At 40.9% G+C, this 18,851-nt stretch overlaps 1 protein-coding gene across 5 annotated transcripts in view; it reads right to left on the bottom strand.

The window, feature by feature from the left end:
* LOC126457855 (uncharacterized) overlaps positions 1–18,851 on the bottom strand; it is a 311,923-nt gene that overhangs the window by 26,069 nt on the left and 267,003 nt on the right. For all 5 annotated transcript variants that reach the window (XM_050094498.1, XM_050094501.1, XM_050094500.1 and 2 more), the window contains 2 exons: positions 16,530–18,663; positions 16,308–16,435 (listed from right to left, as the gene is read on the bottom strand). In XM_050094498.1, coding sequence (XP_049950455.1) covers positions 16,308–16,435; positions 16,530–18,663 — 2,262 coding nt within the window. The remainder of the gene's footprint in view (positions 1–16,307; positions 16,436–16,529; positions 18,664–18,851) is intronic.

Raw genomic sequence — 18,851 nt, 5'->3', positions numbered from 1 at the left:
AGTAGATCTGGCATTTGATTTTCAAGTAGGTTTTGATATTTGTTGCTATTGAAATTACCGCCGATAAAATATGGACCAATCAGTTTATTGCCAATTATACCAAACCAAACATTAACTGACCAACGTCACTGATGGTTGACTTCTTGAATCCGGTGAGGGTTCTGTTCACTCCAGTAATGCATGTTATGGCGATTAACTTCGGTATGGTTTGTGATGTTGCCTCATGGGAGGAAAGTACTCTGGCAAAAAAGTTTTGATTTGTTTGCATCTGCTGAACTGCCCAGTGACAAAATGTTACACGGTTTTGGAAGTCATCGTCATGTAGTTCCTGACGCATGGATACATGGTTTGGATGACATTTGTGGAGCTTCAGGATTTTCCAAACACTCATGTGTGAAACTGCTGACTGCCTTGATATTTCTCTCGTGCTCACATGTGGATTATGAGTCACAGCTGCTAGGGCTACCACTTGATTGTTTTCTCCACAAACAGTAGCTGCACGGGTTCTTTTTTTCTGGTTCACACTACCTTCCGCAGTAAATGGTTCAGTAACTCGAAAAAAAGAGGACCGTGATCGTACCTGGCCAGGAAAACGCTGCGCATAAAGCGCAACTGCACTGTAAAAATTTGAGGATTTCCATTTGAAATTTTAAAGTTGCCTCCGGCCCCATCCCCATGGGGCTGGGATGGCAGGCTAATTTTAGCACTGGCAGATGTCCCATTCGAAAATAATCAACTTTGGATTCTACACATTTTTCCATGTGAAACTTATTTTTCAAGTTATTCTGGTCTGTCAACTGAAAATCTACCCTGTATATGTGCGTTCTCCTGTTGCCACTTGGTGAGTAGATTTTTTACCTATCCAATTACATTATACTGTCAATATTAAAATCTGACATTCTAGTCACCAGGGGTTAATATGTGAATTTTTTTTCCAGAGTAAATCAAAACAAATAGAAAATGTTTATGAGGTGAGTGTAAAATTATTCAAAGAAAATGGTTTGTGGGGTATGTACGTAGATGTAACTGTAGACACAGAAGTTTGTCATACACAAGCTCCATTGGCGATGAATTCAAGTCTGGTTTGTAAGTCGTGCAAAGACCAAGTAAGACCTCTGGTAAGGCAGTTGTATAACTTGTACCATGACACAATGCCAATGTTTGATCATGTTGTTGCTTCCTGAGTGATAACTGATTGTCCTGTGACGCAAAGAAAAGCAGAACTTACTGAGCTGAGTAAATAACTCCAACTCAAACTATCGGCCATGGTCTGTCTGTATTGAAGTGCAGCAGACAACTATAGGTATTTGACTGGTTTATAGACAGCAAGAAGTTCATGATCATCATTTCTGTTGTGAAGGGGAGGGCTTGTGTGAGAAGAAGACAATTGGTTGACAAGCACCATCAACTTGCTGCTGCAACGCTACATGCATTGCCATCCTATGAGTGTCGACTACCAACACCAGAGGTGTATCCAATGTGGAGTGTACTAGTGGGGCAGCACTTGCTATGCTTCACTTCGCTGCCTCAAAAGCAGAGCTCATAACAAAAGTCCAGCACATCACTGAATTCCCCTTTGTCTTCAGTTCAGTAATTGCTGCAGTCATCAGTTCTTACAATTTGATTGAGCGGTGCAGATGGCACCTGTAAAAATTTTGCATTCCCAAGAAATGGCATAGCTCTTTGATGGCTTTTTTTGGTCATGGGATCTTCTTTCCCAGGTGGTGGCAATGTCCCTGATGGCAAAATTAGATGGCCTGAGAAGCTAATCTGAGGTTTATCAAAAACAAAGCTGAAAGCATTTAACACCAGATTGTTGTTCTAAGCATCTGAAACCTTCCACCAAGTGTTGCTATTGCTGTTCAGCAGTGGCTGAAAAGACAAGGCTGTCATCTACATATGAAAAACAGAATGACAATCCTTGCAACGTAGAGTCAACGGACCTTTGCCAAGACTTAGCACCACATCGCAAACCAAACGTTATACAGACACACTCAAACCAAGCCAAATGGAGTGATAATGCCTGTTTCAGAATGTCTTCATCCACCACATGAATTTGTTTAAACACCTTTTCACAATGTAATACACTAAACACTAATGCACCATGGAGAGCATAGTTTTAGACTCTTATGCAGTGCCCTGTGTAGAGTCCGCACAGGATACGGTGGCCACCGCGCAGTGACTGATTTTCGCCCAAAGTGTGGGATGAGTTTGTTCGTTTGTTCAGAAGGGGAGGCCAACTGTATTTGCTGCCTTTCAGCTGATCAATAGTGAATTTTTACATTACTTATAGCTTTGTAAATCAAGTTCACGATGATGTGACCATCATTTCTTTAAGGGTCATAGAAGTTGTGATATTTACACGGAAAAAGACACTGCGAGAAATTTGAAAAAGTTTGCAATGAAAAGTAGGGGTTGCCCATGATTTTGCATTTCGTGCATATTACATAATATGTTGCTGTGTATGAAATTTAGTTAACATATCGAATTTTTCTTTAGACTAGGGTGGAAGTCTCAGTGTATCACCAATCTTAAGAAAACTGATCTGATGTAGCACACTCATTTGTGATCGCTAAGCACCAGTGATAAAACCAGAATGAAGTATCTACAACATTCCTCAATTTCATAAACAATTTGAGATACTGAAACGAAATTTTGCAAATGATAGCATCCAGAGAGGAGAGTATTTTGCTGTATGTTTAATATGCAAAACTTCATTATCTAATGTGTTATTCTACTAACTAAAGACTTTTTTTAATGAAGGAATTTAATTTTTAAGGGCCATGGATAGCTGGTGAAATGAGAAATGCTATGGGTTTCCGAACACCATAACTGAAGTCATTACACATTTATTTTGTACTAAGGATATGCTTCTTCATCAGCTATTGACCTAGCTTTTCATCAGTTCCTTACTTAATAAACTTAATAAATCACTGTTTCAAAATTCTCTTGCAACTACAGCTGCACAGCATGTTAGTGAGGTGACATTTTGTAAACTCGACTGTGTTTTGGCAAAAGAAGTAAATTTTAACAAGGCAACAGGACAAATGTGTAGGTTTTACTCAAAATTCGCCACTCATGACATTTCTCTGGAAGTTACAAATGGTTAACAAGCCATGTGAAAATAAATCGTTAATTTTACAGTGCCTGCCCGTAATCCTCACCATTACTGCTCTCCCCATGTGTGCCCTGCTGACTGCACTTTTACTGGCCATGGTATTTTGCATGGACTCTACCTGTCTGGTATCATCCTTGCATTAAGTGCATGATAATCACCATGCAAGTACCACACATTGCACTTCTTAGTTACTATATAGAGAGATGATGAATACAGGTTGGTAGGAGGGTGAATAATACCTTCCCTGAGCATCATATTAAATTTTGCCCTCGTGATAGTGAGACAAATAGGAGCTAAATGCTTAGGATGACATGAAATTGGGAGCGGGTGGGGGTGCATCAGTTGTTTTCTTATAATGTATGGTACTGTGATATACTTGTCTTGGGGCACCTAATGGTCAAGTAACTAGGTGTATTTACTTCCTGTCTCCTGCATGAGCTTTGCCCTATGTATTGCTGAACTGTGTCAGAATCCACTAGTCTAAAAGTCCAGTGATGTTGTTGACAAGCCCCACATTTGTCACATTAGGTAGAAACTGATAATATATCAGGAAGTGTAGTCCAATTATTGGCTCAGTGAAATCAGCAACCATAAAATTCCAAATGAAGGCCTGTAGCAACTGCAGGAGCAGGTTGATATGTTGCATATCATGCACTGATGTTGATGAATTGTTTGTGGCAGAAAAGCAATGAAGTTCATTGCTGGCAATTATGCATGCAATTATGTGAGCTCAAGTGTAAATGCACAAATCTGAAGCAGTATTCAAAAGAAATTTGCAGTCTGTCTTTCAATTGCTAATGTAATGGCACTGAGATATCATCCAGCAACATGATTTGCCTATGTCTGACTGCTGCCATCATTTGGGAAGGTGCAAGGTCATGTACATCTGCACGCCTGATCTCCAAACTTCCGGTGATACCAGCATACTGTAGGGGACTACTCTGCATCATTCAGGACCAAATTCGTTGTGGGATCTTCTGTGGTAACACCTTCTATCATGCCAGAGTTGCAATGAGACAACATTTTACTCATCTGTCTAGCCAGAGCATTGACCTTGTATGACAGGCAATCATAAAATGAGCATGACACTGCTGATGACAGAGCATTGCTGCATGGTGCCACTACTGCATTGACTTATGGCAGCATTATTGTCTTTTGAATCCTGTCAGCCAGATATGTGATGGCATCTGATGGCATTTCCATTTGAGACACTCTTATAGCTTTAACATGTGCCACAAGACAGCTACTCCAAAGCATACATAGCAATATGCTGAGTACAGTTCCTGCATCAACTTTACTGCGTAGATGTCTCAGGTATTGCAACGGCTTCCTGTCTCTGATTTCTTTCCGGGTTAGAACTTAAAGCATGTGTTGTTCTTGTGACGTGGATACCTGGCAAATCAACTCTGTCGTGAAATTGTCATACAAATCTTGTGCAGGAGGTGTTATAATTATAGCTTTGACTCCAGCCCTGTAACACTCATCAAGCTGACAGCACTAGAATAAATTTGATTGAATCACTAGTTATTCCTGCATAATGGAAACTTGTTTCTACCTATTCAAATCAGTGTGCTGGATTGCAAGGGCAGAGTGGTGACATTCTCATGACCGCTGAGTCTTGTCCTTTCATAGCCCGAAAAAATTCTTTGGTCACTCTTGAGGGTTTGTACTGCTTCTTCCGGTATTTGTAACCTGATCCCATCACAGCCACCAAGAGAGTATTTCTCACATTATGCCGATTCAACATAGGACTTGAATCTACTCAATGAGTATGCATTTTAGCTGTCTTTTTGAAACCTGCTGTGATTTATTTCTCTCCACTTTAATGATTGGGTATGATTTAAGGGTAGCAAATAAAAAGCAAAAATGTTACACAAACTACACATAGTACCTTCAGAAACAGCAATGACTGTCTTCTAGGTTTCTCTTTATGATACAGAATGATTCAGCTAAACTTGCCTCTTATATTCTTGGAACCATTTGAGAATTTGTAATTATGTTTTCATGCAGATGAAGTGTGTGAAAAATGAATAGACTGTCACAATATAAGCTTTTGACCAATGAGGCCTTTGTTCAAAATAGATGACACACACACACACACACACACACACACACACACACACACACACACACGAACGCAAATGCAACTCACAAACACGACTGACAACTGCAGCCTCTGACAGCTGAAACCACACTGCGAGCAACTGTAGCAGTGCATGATGGGAGTGGCAACTGGATGGAGGTAAGGAGGAGGTTGGGATAGTGTGGTGGTAGGGGTGGGGGACAGTGAAGTGCTGCTGGGGAGTGCACAAGGGCAAGGTGGAAAAAGAGTAGGACAGCTAGTTGCAGTAGGGAGGTAGATGAAGGGCAGGGGAGAGGTGCAGGAGGGGGGTGGGGGGGTGGGGGGGAGCGGTAAAGGAGAGACTAGGTGCGATGGGGGAATGAGGGCTGTGTAGTGCTGGAATGGGAACAGGGAAGGGGCTGGACTGGATGGGTGTGAAAAATGACTAACGACGATTGAGGCCAAAAGGGTTACGGGAACATAAGATATATTGCAGGGAGAGTTCCCACCTGCACAATTCAGAAAAGCTGGTGTTGGTGTGAAGGACCCATATGGCACAGGCTGTGAAGCAGTCTCTGAAATGAAGGATGTAGTGCTCAGCAGTGTGCTCAGCAAGCCCCACTTGTTTCTGGGCCAGTTTGTCAGTGGCCGTTCTTGTGGACAGACAAGTTGTTGGCTGTCATGCCCACATAGAATGCAGCACAGTCGTTGCAGCTTAGCTTGTAGATTACATGACTGGTTTCATAGGTAGCCCTGTCTTTGATGTGATAGGTGATGTTTGTGACTGGACTGGAATACGTGGTGGTGGTGGTGGTGGTGGTGGTGGTAGTAGTGGTGGGAGGATGAATGGGACAGGTCTTGCATCTAGGTCTATTGGAGGGATATGAGCCATGAGATAAGGGGTTGGAAGCAGGGCTTGTGTAGGATGGACAAGTATATTGTGTAGGTTTGGCGAATTGCGGAATACCACTGTCAGAAGAGTGGGAAGGTTGTCGGCAGGGCATTTCTCATTTGAGGGCACAATGAGAGGTAGGCGAAACCCTGGTGGAGAATGTAATTCAGTTGATCCAGTCCTAGGTGGTGCCGAGTTACAAGGGGAATGCTCCTCTGTGGCCCGACAGCAAGACTTTGGGATGTTGTATGAGACTGGAAAGATAAGGCACAGGAGATTTATTTTTGTACATGGTTGGGAGGATAATTACAGTCAATGAAGGCCTCAGTGAGACCCTCGGTATATTTCGAGACAGACCCCATTTCAGAAATCCAGCAGGATCTCCAGTCTCTCCTCAAATTCTCTGGCCCATCCCAGAACTTCTCCTCAGAGTCCATCACTCTGCTCACCCCTATCATTCCCCGCACTCCTGCGTTCTACATGCTTCTTAAAGTCCATAAACCCAACTGCCCTGGATGCCCCATTGTGGCCAGTTACTGTGCTCCCACTGAGAGAATCTCTGCTGTCATAAACCAACAACTTCAGCCTATGACCCAGAACCTACTCTCCATGTAAAAGATACCAACCATTCTCTCCACCGACTCTCCACAGTTCCTGTCTCTTTACTAACAAGATGCTTGTCACTATTGATGCCACCTCGAACACTACCTTTCCCAGTGACCAAAGGATTCCAAACCAACAATCTCCTTTCTAGTCTCCATGATCAATTATATCCTCATCCACAATTATTTCTCCTTTGAAGGCATTACCTACGAACAAATCTGGGGTACGGCTATGGACAATCTGGATTGAGGGTGAGAACACCCTATCCACATTCCTCCAGAACCTCAACAACTTATCCCCCAATTGCTTCACTTGTTCCTACTCAACCCAACAAACCACCTTCCTAGAGGATTACCAAAGATGGATATATCAGTACCTCTGTCAATATCAAACCTACAAAACATCTGCAGTACCTCCACATCAACAGCTGCCACCCATTTCATAAGAAGTAGTCCCTTCCATACGACGTAGCCACCCTTGGTCGTCTAACAGCAGTGACGAGAAGTCCCACTTGAAACATACAGACTGGCTCACTGAAGCCTTCATAGACCGTAATTATCCTCCCATCTTTATACAAAAACAAATCTCCTGAACCTTATCTTTCCAGTCTCTCACAACCTCCCAAAGTCTCACTGTCAGGCCACAGACGACCTTTTGCCTCGTAACTCAGTACCACCCAGGACTGGAGCAACTGAATTACATTCTCCGCCAGGGTTTCAAGTATGTCTTTGTGCCCTGAAATAAGAAATTTCCTGCTTACTACCCTTCCCACCCTTCCCACAGTGGTATTCCGCCATCCACCGAAACTACACAGTATACTCATCTATCCCTGCTTGCAACCCCTTACTCATGGCTCATATCCCTGTAATAGACCTAGATACAAGACCTGTCCCATACGTCCTCCCAGCACCACCTACTCCAATCCAGTCACAAACATCACCTATGCCATCAAAGGCAGGGCTACCTATGAAATCAGTCATGTAATCTACAAGCTAACCTGCAACCACTGTGCTGCATTCTATGTGGGCATGAAAACTTACATGCTATCTGTCCACAAGAATGGCCACCGACAAACTATGGCCAGGAAACAAATGGACCACCCAGTGGCTGAGCACGCTGCGCAACACAACAGCCTTCATTTCAACGACTGCTTTACAGTCTGTGCCACATGTCCTACACTCCTGTAAACCTTCTGGCCTCAATCTTCGTTAGTCGTTTTTCACACCCATCCAGCCCCTTCCCTGTTCCCATTCCAGCAATACACAGCTCTCATTCCACCATTGCACCCAGTCTTTTTACTTCTCTCCTTTTCCGTTACACCCCCCCCCCCCCCCCCCCCATAACCATCACTCCACTGTCCTCCATCTAACCTCCCAACTGCACCTAGCTGTCCTACCCTCTCTCCACCTCATCCTTGCATGCTCCCCAGCAGCACTTCACTGTCCCCCACACCTACCATGCTACCCCTCCGCCTCCCCACCCGAGCCTCCTCCTTATCCCCATCTATTTGCCACTCCCATCATGCAGTGCTGCTGCTATTTGCAGTGTGCCTTCAGCTGTCAGAGGCTGCAGTTGTGTGTGTGTGTGTGTGTGTGTGTGTGTGTGTGTGTGTGTGTGTGTGTGTGTGTGTGTGTGTGTGAGTCTTTTTTCAACAAAGGTCTTGTTGGCTGAAAGTTTATACTGTGTAAGTCTTTTAGTTGTGCCTATACTTTTTGTAATATTGTTACATTCCATCCTAGATTTTCCATTGTTTGAAACGAAATGTTTAGTAATAAGAGAGATGACTCACTGAAAGGCAGAAGCGCTGCGTCGTTGACAGATACACAAAGAAAAGGTACTGAGCTTTGCTTTGTTAGCTTTCAGATGAAATTCCTTTCTCAAGCCATAGGAGAAACATGGGAGGGCACGCACGCGCGCACGCACGCACGCACGCACAGCTTGAGAAAGGAATTTCTTAGTTAGCAAAGCAAAGCTCAAAGCTTTGAACCTTTTGTTTGTGTACATGTTGACAGTGCAGCGCTTCTGCCTTTCTGTGAGTAATCTCCTTTATTCCTAAATAATTTGTTATTCCCAACTAGAACTTTCCATACTTTATGAATTGTGTGAAAGTTATTACAAAATGAAGGTATACTAATTACAGAGATATTAGTTACACGTATCAACTTCACTTTCTCAAGTAGAACTATATAATATCTGCTGCTAATATTGTAGTTCTAAAAGAGATGAATTCAATGATGTCTCACTATTCAAAATCAGACTGCTTGTTTTGAAGTAATTACAAAATTTAGAACATAGGCTTTATCCATTTTCAACAGGCGGACAAAATACAGCTTTCATTATGTCTGTGACATTCATGTGTGTCGAGTGCCATGCAGTTTGAAAAAATAATTGCCTTTCACATACCAAGAGACACTAGATATGCTTCTTCTTCATAAAATGCAGAAGAAATGTTACGAGAACAGTTGAGCTGCACACACAAAGATACCTGAAGAGATGGTGTCCAACAAGAATGGTAATTCAGTGAATGCGCAAAAAACTTATTTGAACGGCACTGGAATACTATTTAGGGAACAAGGAACATACCTGAAAAAATGGAGTGAATGAAACAGATGTTTTGACACCTTTCTCTTATAAACCACATATTAGTTCCAGAGAGAGACTTCCTCTGGAATAAATCACGCCAGCATTGTTCAGATTTTGTACACAAACAGCTTCCATTTGTATCGTGTCGCTTTAGCAGCAGATTAACAAGCAGAATTACAGAAGATGTGTGGAATTCTCTCACTCAATTTCGATGTGACATCAGGACAATAAATTCTTTCTTTAAAGACTTCTCTTTCTGATAAAGCTACCTCTACAAATCATGGGAAGCTAAATATGAGAACTGTACATTACTAGACTACTGAGAATCTGTACTGACCAAAACAAATAAAAAATCAGAGGCCGTGTGATGTGAATGTTTGGTGCTGGATTATTGGAGATTACATGACTGGTCCTCTCCTCATTGAAGAACCCTGACTGATAAAAGACATGCACATTACCAGCTCTCCTAGAGGAAGTACCACTTGGAATATGTACATATATTTGATACTAGCATGATGAGTACCCAGATTATTACTCATTTGTGGCAAGGAAAGAGTTCCCCCAGTTCTTTCCCAGTCACTGGATAGGTTGTGAAGGTGTTATCAACTGACCTGCACATTCACCTGATTAGATGCCACTGGATTTTTTTCTCTGGGACGAACTTGAAGATGAAGCTTATGCATGTGCTCTGATGGCCATGGAGTATTTAAAACATAACAGTGTTGCAGCATGTGCAATGTTATCAAAGGAATCTCTTGAGTCTGTCAAGATGTCCTCGCACTAATGACTGTAAATGTGTATTGTAGTAGACAGTGTGCATTTCAAACATTTGAAGAAATAACTGAAGTTTAAGAAAGTGTTTATGATAACACTTTTGTGATGTCCTTTTTGTTACTGTTGATGACATAATTTTGCAATGTAAGTGTCTATCTTGACTTTATATTCATGATGCGAAGTTATTGTTTAACAATCTTTACACCTTGAATCCCTGTTCTGCAAATCCATTCAATATTTGAAATGTAGCTTTCTTTAATGGCTCTAACTGAAACAAGAGTAGAACTGCCGATTAGTGAATCATCCTTTGATGTCATGTTATGTCATGTCGTGTGATCTGCCTTCCAGTTGGTGTTTCAGTCCAATAACACATAGCCAAGTGTGATTATTATTAATTTAAAATTAAACTTTCCTTCACTATTCCACTTTTCTAAGTAGACTGTCTTAGTTGTGTCAAGCTGGAGGGCCCAATCAGCCTGTGACACAACAATTCTGTATAACTCCATGATTTTCCACATAATTATGACCTTAAATGGCTTAATGTTCAAAACAGATAAACCATAAATTCTAATACTGGATTGTTAATGGGGTAAACTGCTGAATGTGGGTTCCTCCATGTACGATCTCTCATGTGGCTGCATGTGTGTTATATCACAATACTGTAATTTCTCTGCAACTACTAATCAGATTTTGAAGAGGGAAATCTTGTTAAATTTGTCAGTCTTAGAACAATGGTACTAGCAAAAAATATTTCCTGAATTTCATTTAAAAACATGAAGTTGATACTGATGTCTCTGTAATTAATATAGTTATAAGGAGAGACTATACATCATGTACGAAACAGGTACTGAAATTGAGGATAGCAAAACAAAAGCAGAAACATTGAACTCACTTTTCAGATGTTACTTTAAAAATGAAAATCCAGGGGTATTGCTTCAGTTTAATTCTCACACTACTGCAACGAGAAACTGCAAAGAAAAGTGATATAGAGAAACAGCTGAAATCACTAAAACTGAACAAAATTCCAGTGCCTGATGAAATCTCTATCAAATTCTATACTGAATTTGTGACTGAGTTTGAACAAAAAACTGTGCACAGTAGTTGGAAGACAGCACAGATCACACCTGTCTACATGCAGCATAGCAGAATTGATCCACAAAACTATGTGCAATATCCCTGACATCTATTTTTTTCTCCTTAGAACATATTCTGAGCACAAATGTAATGAGGTATTTCAAACAGAATGACCTACTCCTCGAGAAAACACTGATCTCGAGAAACCCATTTTCACTTTTCTAATATATCCTAAAAGCCAGGGATCAAGGCAGTCAGATGGATGCAGTATCTCTAGATTTCTAAAGAACATATGACTCAGTACCACATCCACAGTTATTATCAAAATTACACTAATATGGGGTATCAAGAAAAATTTATGACTGGACCGAGGATTTCATGGTAAGGAGGAACCAGCATGTTATCCCAAATAGAGAGACACACAGATGTAGAAGTAACTTCTGGGGAGATGTACTACCAGGAAAAAAACTGTACAAATATTCAGTAAGATTGTAATAAGATTTCCAAGGAATGCAAAGATTGGTAACTTGCTTTAAAAGTTCAAAAACGAAAAATTTTGCACTTCACAAAATGAAAGAATATAGAACCCTACGGCTATGGTGGTATCAACAAGCTGGAATCAGTCACCTCATACAAACACCTGGGTGCAAGACTTTGCAGGGATATGAAATGGGAGGATCTTATAAGCTCAGCCATAGCTAAAGCAGAGGGGCAAACTTTGGTTTATTGGCAGAATACACATGAAATTAAATCAGTCTACTAAAGAGACCACTTAGAAATTCACTCTAACTGTGTGGGGTCCAAGCCAAATATGACTAACATTGAGTGTATAAACAAGAGGGTAACACAAATGGTCACAGGTTGGTTTGACCCACAGCGGAATGTCATAGTGATGCCATAGGAACTGAACTGGCAAGCACTTTTTAATAAACACCAATTATAACACAAAAGGATTCTTACAAATTAAATGAAACAACAATTTCACTGTTACCAGTCACCGTTTTTTATTTCCACGACGCGTTTCGAAGGTTTAAACCTCCATCATCGGGTGGCTTTACATTAGTAAGTATTACATTTGTGTGTGTGTTGTGTTACGATTTTTGGGGGAACTTGTGGCACTGCCTTCAGTGATCACAGGTTCCTTTTGCTGTCGTAACACATCACATGTATACTGCCACATTTGTAAACAAATGACTCAGTTTACAAATGTGGCAGTATACATGTGATGTGTTACGACAGCAAAAGGAACCTGTGATCACTGAAGGCAGTGCCACAAGTTCCCCCAAAAATCGTAACACAACACACACACAAATGTAATACTTACTAATGTAAAGCCACCCGATGATGGAGGTTTAAACCTTCGAAACGCGTCGTGGAAATAAAAAACGGTGACTGGTAACAGTGAAATTGTTGTTTCATTTAATGTCAGTAACAGTCACGGTAAAGCCTAACCTAAAAATGTTCGATTCTTACAAATGTGTGATTTTAGATTTTCCCAGTGTTACTCTTGCACTTCCACAACATGCAGCACAGGAAACATCATGTGAAATAAGTCTTACTCTTACTAGGGCTTTTCCACTGAAATTCAACATCTCCCAGAGATGAACACACTTAAGTGGCTCTGAGAAGATTGCGACACAGTCATCCTCCCAGCAAACAAAGGCACAGTCTTGATATCACGTCAACTGTAAAAACAAAACAAAAATGTATGACCTGTTAGAGGTCGATGGCTAAAGGAGAAGTGAAAATGATCCTACCAACTGAGGCAATTGAGCTTTTCCAAGTCAAGAAGACTGTGAAGAGACTTCATCCTCAAGCAACTGTGCACCCTGACTTTCCTGATTACCTGAGGTTCACAAGGAAGCAATGCCACTTGCCCAATTGTTAGCAACATCAGTGCACCAATAAATGAATTTTCAAAACACATGACAGTGATCCTCACCTGCTTTGTGGGCAAACAACAGCACCAAACATAGAATTCACTGCATTTCATCTAGCAGCTCCAGAACTTCCAACTGCTCATGGTGAGCTTTGACATGGTATCTCTTTTTACAAGAGTACTTCTACGAGACTCCCTAAGCCTCACAGAAGCAAAGTTCGGAACAGCACTAACAAAGCTGTTTCAGTTCCATCGAATTACATTCTATTCGGCAAATATTACTACTAACAAAGAGACAGAGTAGCAATGAGCTGCCCACTCTCATCTCTGGTGGCCAATACGTTTATGGAGGATTAAGGAGAAGTAGTCCTGGAGTCAGGAGTCTACAAAACCTCATGCTTTTTCGATGTGTAGATGATGTGTCCATCATTTGACTGCACAGGCAACGTCACCTACAACACGTCCCGCAACACCTGAATTCACAAGACCAGAACATCAGATTCATGTTGGAGACAGAACAAAATAATCAGCTTCCATTTCTGGAAGTGTTTGACAGGTGAAAACCAGATGGCACACTAGGACACAGTGTCTACCATAAACTGACACATATAGATTTGTAATTGCATGCCTCCAACTTTCAAGTCTCCTCACAATGAGGTGTCCCTAAAAGTGCATGGAGCACACATCATATTGTACCATGACAGTCTAACAGCCAAATTGCAGCATCTACAAGCCATGTTCTGTATGAATGGTTACAGTAACCATCAAATATAATGGGCCTTACGACCAAAGAACCCAAGAACACAGCCTGCTATGAATGAAGAGAGGCCTTTCGTGGTGATGATTACCCTAAACGTCAGGAACACACCACCAAAAAGCATAAAAATACTTCAGAGTAATAGTGTCAAGTGTGTCTTCTGCTCTCTACCCAAGAGAAAACCCTTGTTGGGATCAGTCAAGCGTAACATACAACTCTAGAAACCAGGAGTATATCACATCCCTTGTCAGCACGGGAAAATGTATGTAGTTCATGCTATCTAAATGGTAAAGGAGAGATGCACTGAACATAAATGCACACAGACAATGAACAGCCCACACAGTGTGCTGTTGTGGACCTCTGCATTTCCCATGAACATACCATGAATTATGATGGCGCCAAGTTGTTGCAAAAATCCAACACATTCTGGGATCGTATTCTAAAAGAAGCTGTAGAAATCCAACTACATGATGAACTAATAAATAGACAGTGGGTTTCAATTTTGCTGGGATCCAGTCTTCATCAAGGTCAAAGCACAGCAGCAGTCAACGTGGAAATCCACTCCCATCATGGCAATTGAAGAGGACATGGATGCATTGTTGCCCCACTGACAGAGACCTGCATCTGCCACTGGCTACGGCATGACTGAGGACACTGGATTGAGCTGGAATGTCATGCTTCCCCCACCACTGAGCCAGGTACGCGTCTGGAACCAGCTAGCTGGAGGCTGTGGGTGTGGGTAAGGGGATATAACGGCAGTGTCCAGAAGAAGACAGTCAGTTGTCAGGGATGCCTGAAGACAGCTTGCCAAAATATCCCATCTTCTGGATAAAAAAAACCTTTCTTACAAAACTTGTAGAACAAGTATTAATTAAGGAACCTAGGAATACGCTACAACACCCTACGTATCACTCACTTAATAACCTCAAAGGCAAAATCAGTAAACTATAGCATGCATAGAGGCATTTCAGCAATCATTCTTCCCACACTCCTTATGCGAATAAGTACACTCTGCCACGCACTTTTCAGTGGTTTGCAGAATGCAGATATTAATGACGAGGAGGACACTGTCTGATGCCAGTAATCTAGTGTTGCAGGTAGCAGTCAAGATGGTAAAGGATTATTATACTATATTTCAATTCTCATTGTGCTTCTCACTTGACTAACGGCAAGATTTACAAGATCCACCATTCTTTAAGTTAGTTGCAGACATTCATAAATGATCTGAAGAAAGCTGTCTAACCAAAACTTCTCTGGGAATGATGGATGAAATGATCATGACAACCTGTACAAGGTTCAATTTGAGGTAAAATGGTTGATAATGGACAATGAAACAAATATTCAGGTGATAAAGTATAATGGTTAATGGTTATGCTCTCACTACTGAATTTCAAGTGAAATATTGATAACTTATGTGAAAGTGCAACAGAGATACACTATAGCACCAAAAAATACAAACTGAGATAATAGCTTACAATATTACCATAAGACTTTTAGCTATAGTTTCTGTGAAGTTATTCCTGGTTTTCTTATTGCATTTTATACCCTTGGAGGTGGACAATGTAGAGCACTAAGAACTCCAATCAATTCATTTCTCTAGCACAATGTTTGCCAACTGAGAATACTTGGGAAGGGACTGCCAGCTCCAGCATTCTCTTAGAACTGAGGAAAGCCTCCTGGACACTGGGAGATTGGGACTATTTTAATATTTTGCTGGGTGAATACACCCCAGCAAAAATTTGGAGGGCCCAGTGTTTAAAAGTGTAGTGTTTGCGACTATAAAGCGTAAAGAAAATGACTTGCCTGAGATGTACTAGAGTGTATCTGCAATCCCATTTTGAGGATACGAGATTTTCCCTGATTTTATATGTAATAATTATGAGAGATGTAAAGGACTGATGGGAAAATCATGTGCTGTAGTAGCATATAGATGGATGAGTATGATGAATTTTGCATTAGTGGAAAGAGGGGTAATACAGTTTTCTCAAGAATTACAGTTATCCCTAGTTGGGATCATAGTTTCTTTAGATTACACTTCGTTGTTGTTGTTGTTGATGCTGCTGCTGCTGTGGTTTGTTTATCTGAGGTATTCCTTTCAGGCTTCATGCAGGGCCGATGTTGGCTGAGCTGCCCTGACATTACCCACAAGTGAGTAAAGAGATGTCTGCACCATACACTGCTCGAAGGAATACTGATGACCCATATGTCCAATGGAGAAGAATGTCAGTGGCATTAAAGCTTCTTTGTATGTTAACAGAAAATGAATGTAAAAGCCTACGAGAATGAGTGTTCATATAATGAGTGAAGATTAAATAGTGTTTTATCCACAAGTTGTTGAGTTGCTGCTTCAGAAGAGTTACTAATAATTACTATAATGAGTAACTAAGGAGAATATGTCTGGAGTCTGTTGACTTTTACTGCACCAGAAGAGCTTGACATACCTGAACTCTTGCAGCATGCCTCAACATCCTAAAGCAGTTTTTTAAAGGGGGGTCAACACACTATAGAATACCAAACAGAGTAATCAGTATGACATACTACATCAAATAACGGGAAAATACATACCGCTCTGGCATCTGATGCTGTTACATCACATACTGCACTTGCATCTTTAAATAAGGAACTATTTCTTCCTGAAATCTGAGAATAACTTTTTTCCTGTGAGGTTTCACTAGATGCAGTAGACCCATTCACTGTTGGCGCAAACAGAACAATCATGATATGGTATTTACCTAGATAGCATTTATGACAGTATGATGCAAAAAAAAATATGGAAAGAATATCAACCTGTGGAGGAATGTCCCAACTGTAGATGTGAATTATATGTTGCCGTTTGGAGAAGTAGAGCTTTGTTTTTGCTCACTTTCATGTTGTTTGACTGGAGGATGTTCTGTAGAGCTTCAGCAGATTGCTTGACCTTCCCAAGTACTCTCCTTTTGGAAAGATGTCCTTGGTTTTCACATGCTACACAAGGCGCTGACAAAAATTGGCACCTGGAGTTGAGAGACTTATGTTGTAACTGACAGTATTCTTTTGAGAGTTTTCGTTTTCTAGACAAACGTTTGCTATCTGACAAAGGATCTGGTGCCATTTTGACTTCATTCAGTGATGAAGATGTCCCTTGTGTGAGCACAGATGCAGAATGTCTTTTGCTTGCTGAGTACAGCTGATGTAGTGTTTGCGTGCTTATTGGAAAATCACAACTTTCTGATATGATCGCAGGTAGAGAAAGCTTGCCGTTTACTGAAACTTGTTCTTCTGGGAACCCTTTAAAGTTTTTCAAATTTAAGGTACCTCCTGCCAGTTCTTGATTCTTTTTTGATTCAGTATGCCTTTCAGCGTTATTTTTTGGCATTAAACAACTACTGTCAGCTACATGATCATAAGACAATTCTTTGTCCTTGCTTAAATGGACATCCTCACTAGATTTTGTTAGCAAAGAATTTGTACTGCTGAAAGTTGACTGATCTTTTATTTCTTGAAATTTATTCAGATGATTTGGTCCTCTAGACATATTCACTGATAAAGATTGCTTATTTGAAGATGTGGGTCGTTCCTCTGATGATACCTGACTTCTATGTGAATGTATTTTCTTCCTAAATGCATCTTCTGGGCCTGAATGCTGGAGTCTTGCAGAAATGTGATCTGTTATTAAGTTCTTGTCCTCAAGTGACGACTGCTCACCTGACAACTGGTTAGTCCTAAAATCCTCAGTATTTTTTAATCGGTTAATTCGCACTGAGAGTTTGGTTCCAAACGCTGGCTGTTCTTGTGCAAGTTCACCGCATTTATTCAACTGAGTGAATGATTTCTGATTTTGAATAACTGAATCACTTCTTAAGGTTGTCACACGCTCTTTTGGTGCCTCTTTCTTTTTACTTGTTCTTTTGTTTCTTTTAGATGTGTTTAGACACATTGATTGATTCCTTGTGTGCTCTTTGAACCCTTGAGGTGGTTGTTCTTTACCACTTGAGTTTTCCTGGACTCCCGACAAACTATGCATTATTTTGGTACCTACTACCTCAGCCCCAGATTCTTGTTGTGCCGTATTCAATACCGATCTACTTCTAGACAATGAACGCCGCGTTCTGTACGTTAACTGTTCTTCTGCCACATTCTGACTTTTACTCGAGAGTGTCTGGTTCACATGGCTCCTTCCCTGAATGGCACGTTCACTTTCAAGTACAGAGCGTTCCTTTTGGAATTTGTGACTACTACTGCAGTGTATACATCTTGCAGCCATTCTTACTGACAATGATTCTGAATTGCTGGCAGTCATCTGCAGTGTTGATTTATCTCTACTGCTAGTTGAAGTATTGTGCCTTCCAGATATGCTAGCAGGCTTCGACCATCTCCTTCTGGTTGATCTGGACTGCCTTTCCACTCTATTGTTCGATGATGGTTCACTTACTGGTTCCATTCTTTTGAATAGTAAATGTTCTTTTGATGGATGTCGACTCTCATGTGATCTTTTATGTTTTCTGTACGTGTCACAAGACTTCGAACGTCTTTTTCTCCACGTCACACGTTGAGTATCTCTGATCGGTAGCACGCTTCTGCTTCTCAATTTTCTGCAGGATTCCACTGGTGACGGACTTCTTTTCCATCGATTCACTCTATCTGCAGGGGACTGGCTTCTCAACCTGGCAGGGCGGCCTCTGCAGGGGAAGTCCCTTGTCCACTGATGACGCCAGTGAGAAGGTTGGTTTGAATCCAACTGAGAGTAACTATCCAGCTGCCCCAGGTGGGAAACGTTTCTCCTCTTAATGCGTGGAGACAATGGCGCTCTCTGAGTTGGGACTTCATCACTAACATCATAATTCACTGATTCCACAGACTTGTATTGCTCAGGTCTCGCATTTATGTGTGTGTCATCCCCATCTTTTCCTGCAGCTGATGTTTCACATGACTTCTTTCTTTTCTGTAAAAAAGTCAAAAATATAGAATTACTGTAATAACAGTACTAATGAAAAGTAAATAACAATCTTATTAAAAAACTAATTACATTAGTAATAAGAGTAAAATTATTATTATGTTTAATAACATATGACATATGAGATATGAAAGAACATCATCATAATACAAAATAATCATAAAATAATCATAATA

This window comes from Schistocerca serialis, chromosome 2, assembly GCF_023864345.2.
Source record: "Schistocerca serialis cubense isolate TAMUIC-IGC-003099 chromosome 2, iqSchSeri2.2, whole genome shotgun sequence".
Taxonomy (NCBI): domain Eukaryota; kingdom Metazoa; phylum Arthropoda; class Insecta; order Orthoptera; family Acrididae; genus Schistocerca; species Schistocerca serialis.
Note: the sequence above shows the minus strand (reverse complement) of the source record. Positions and strands in the feature narration are given on the sequence as shown.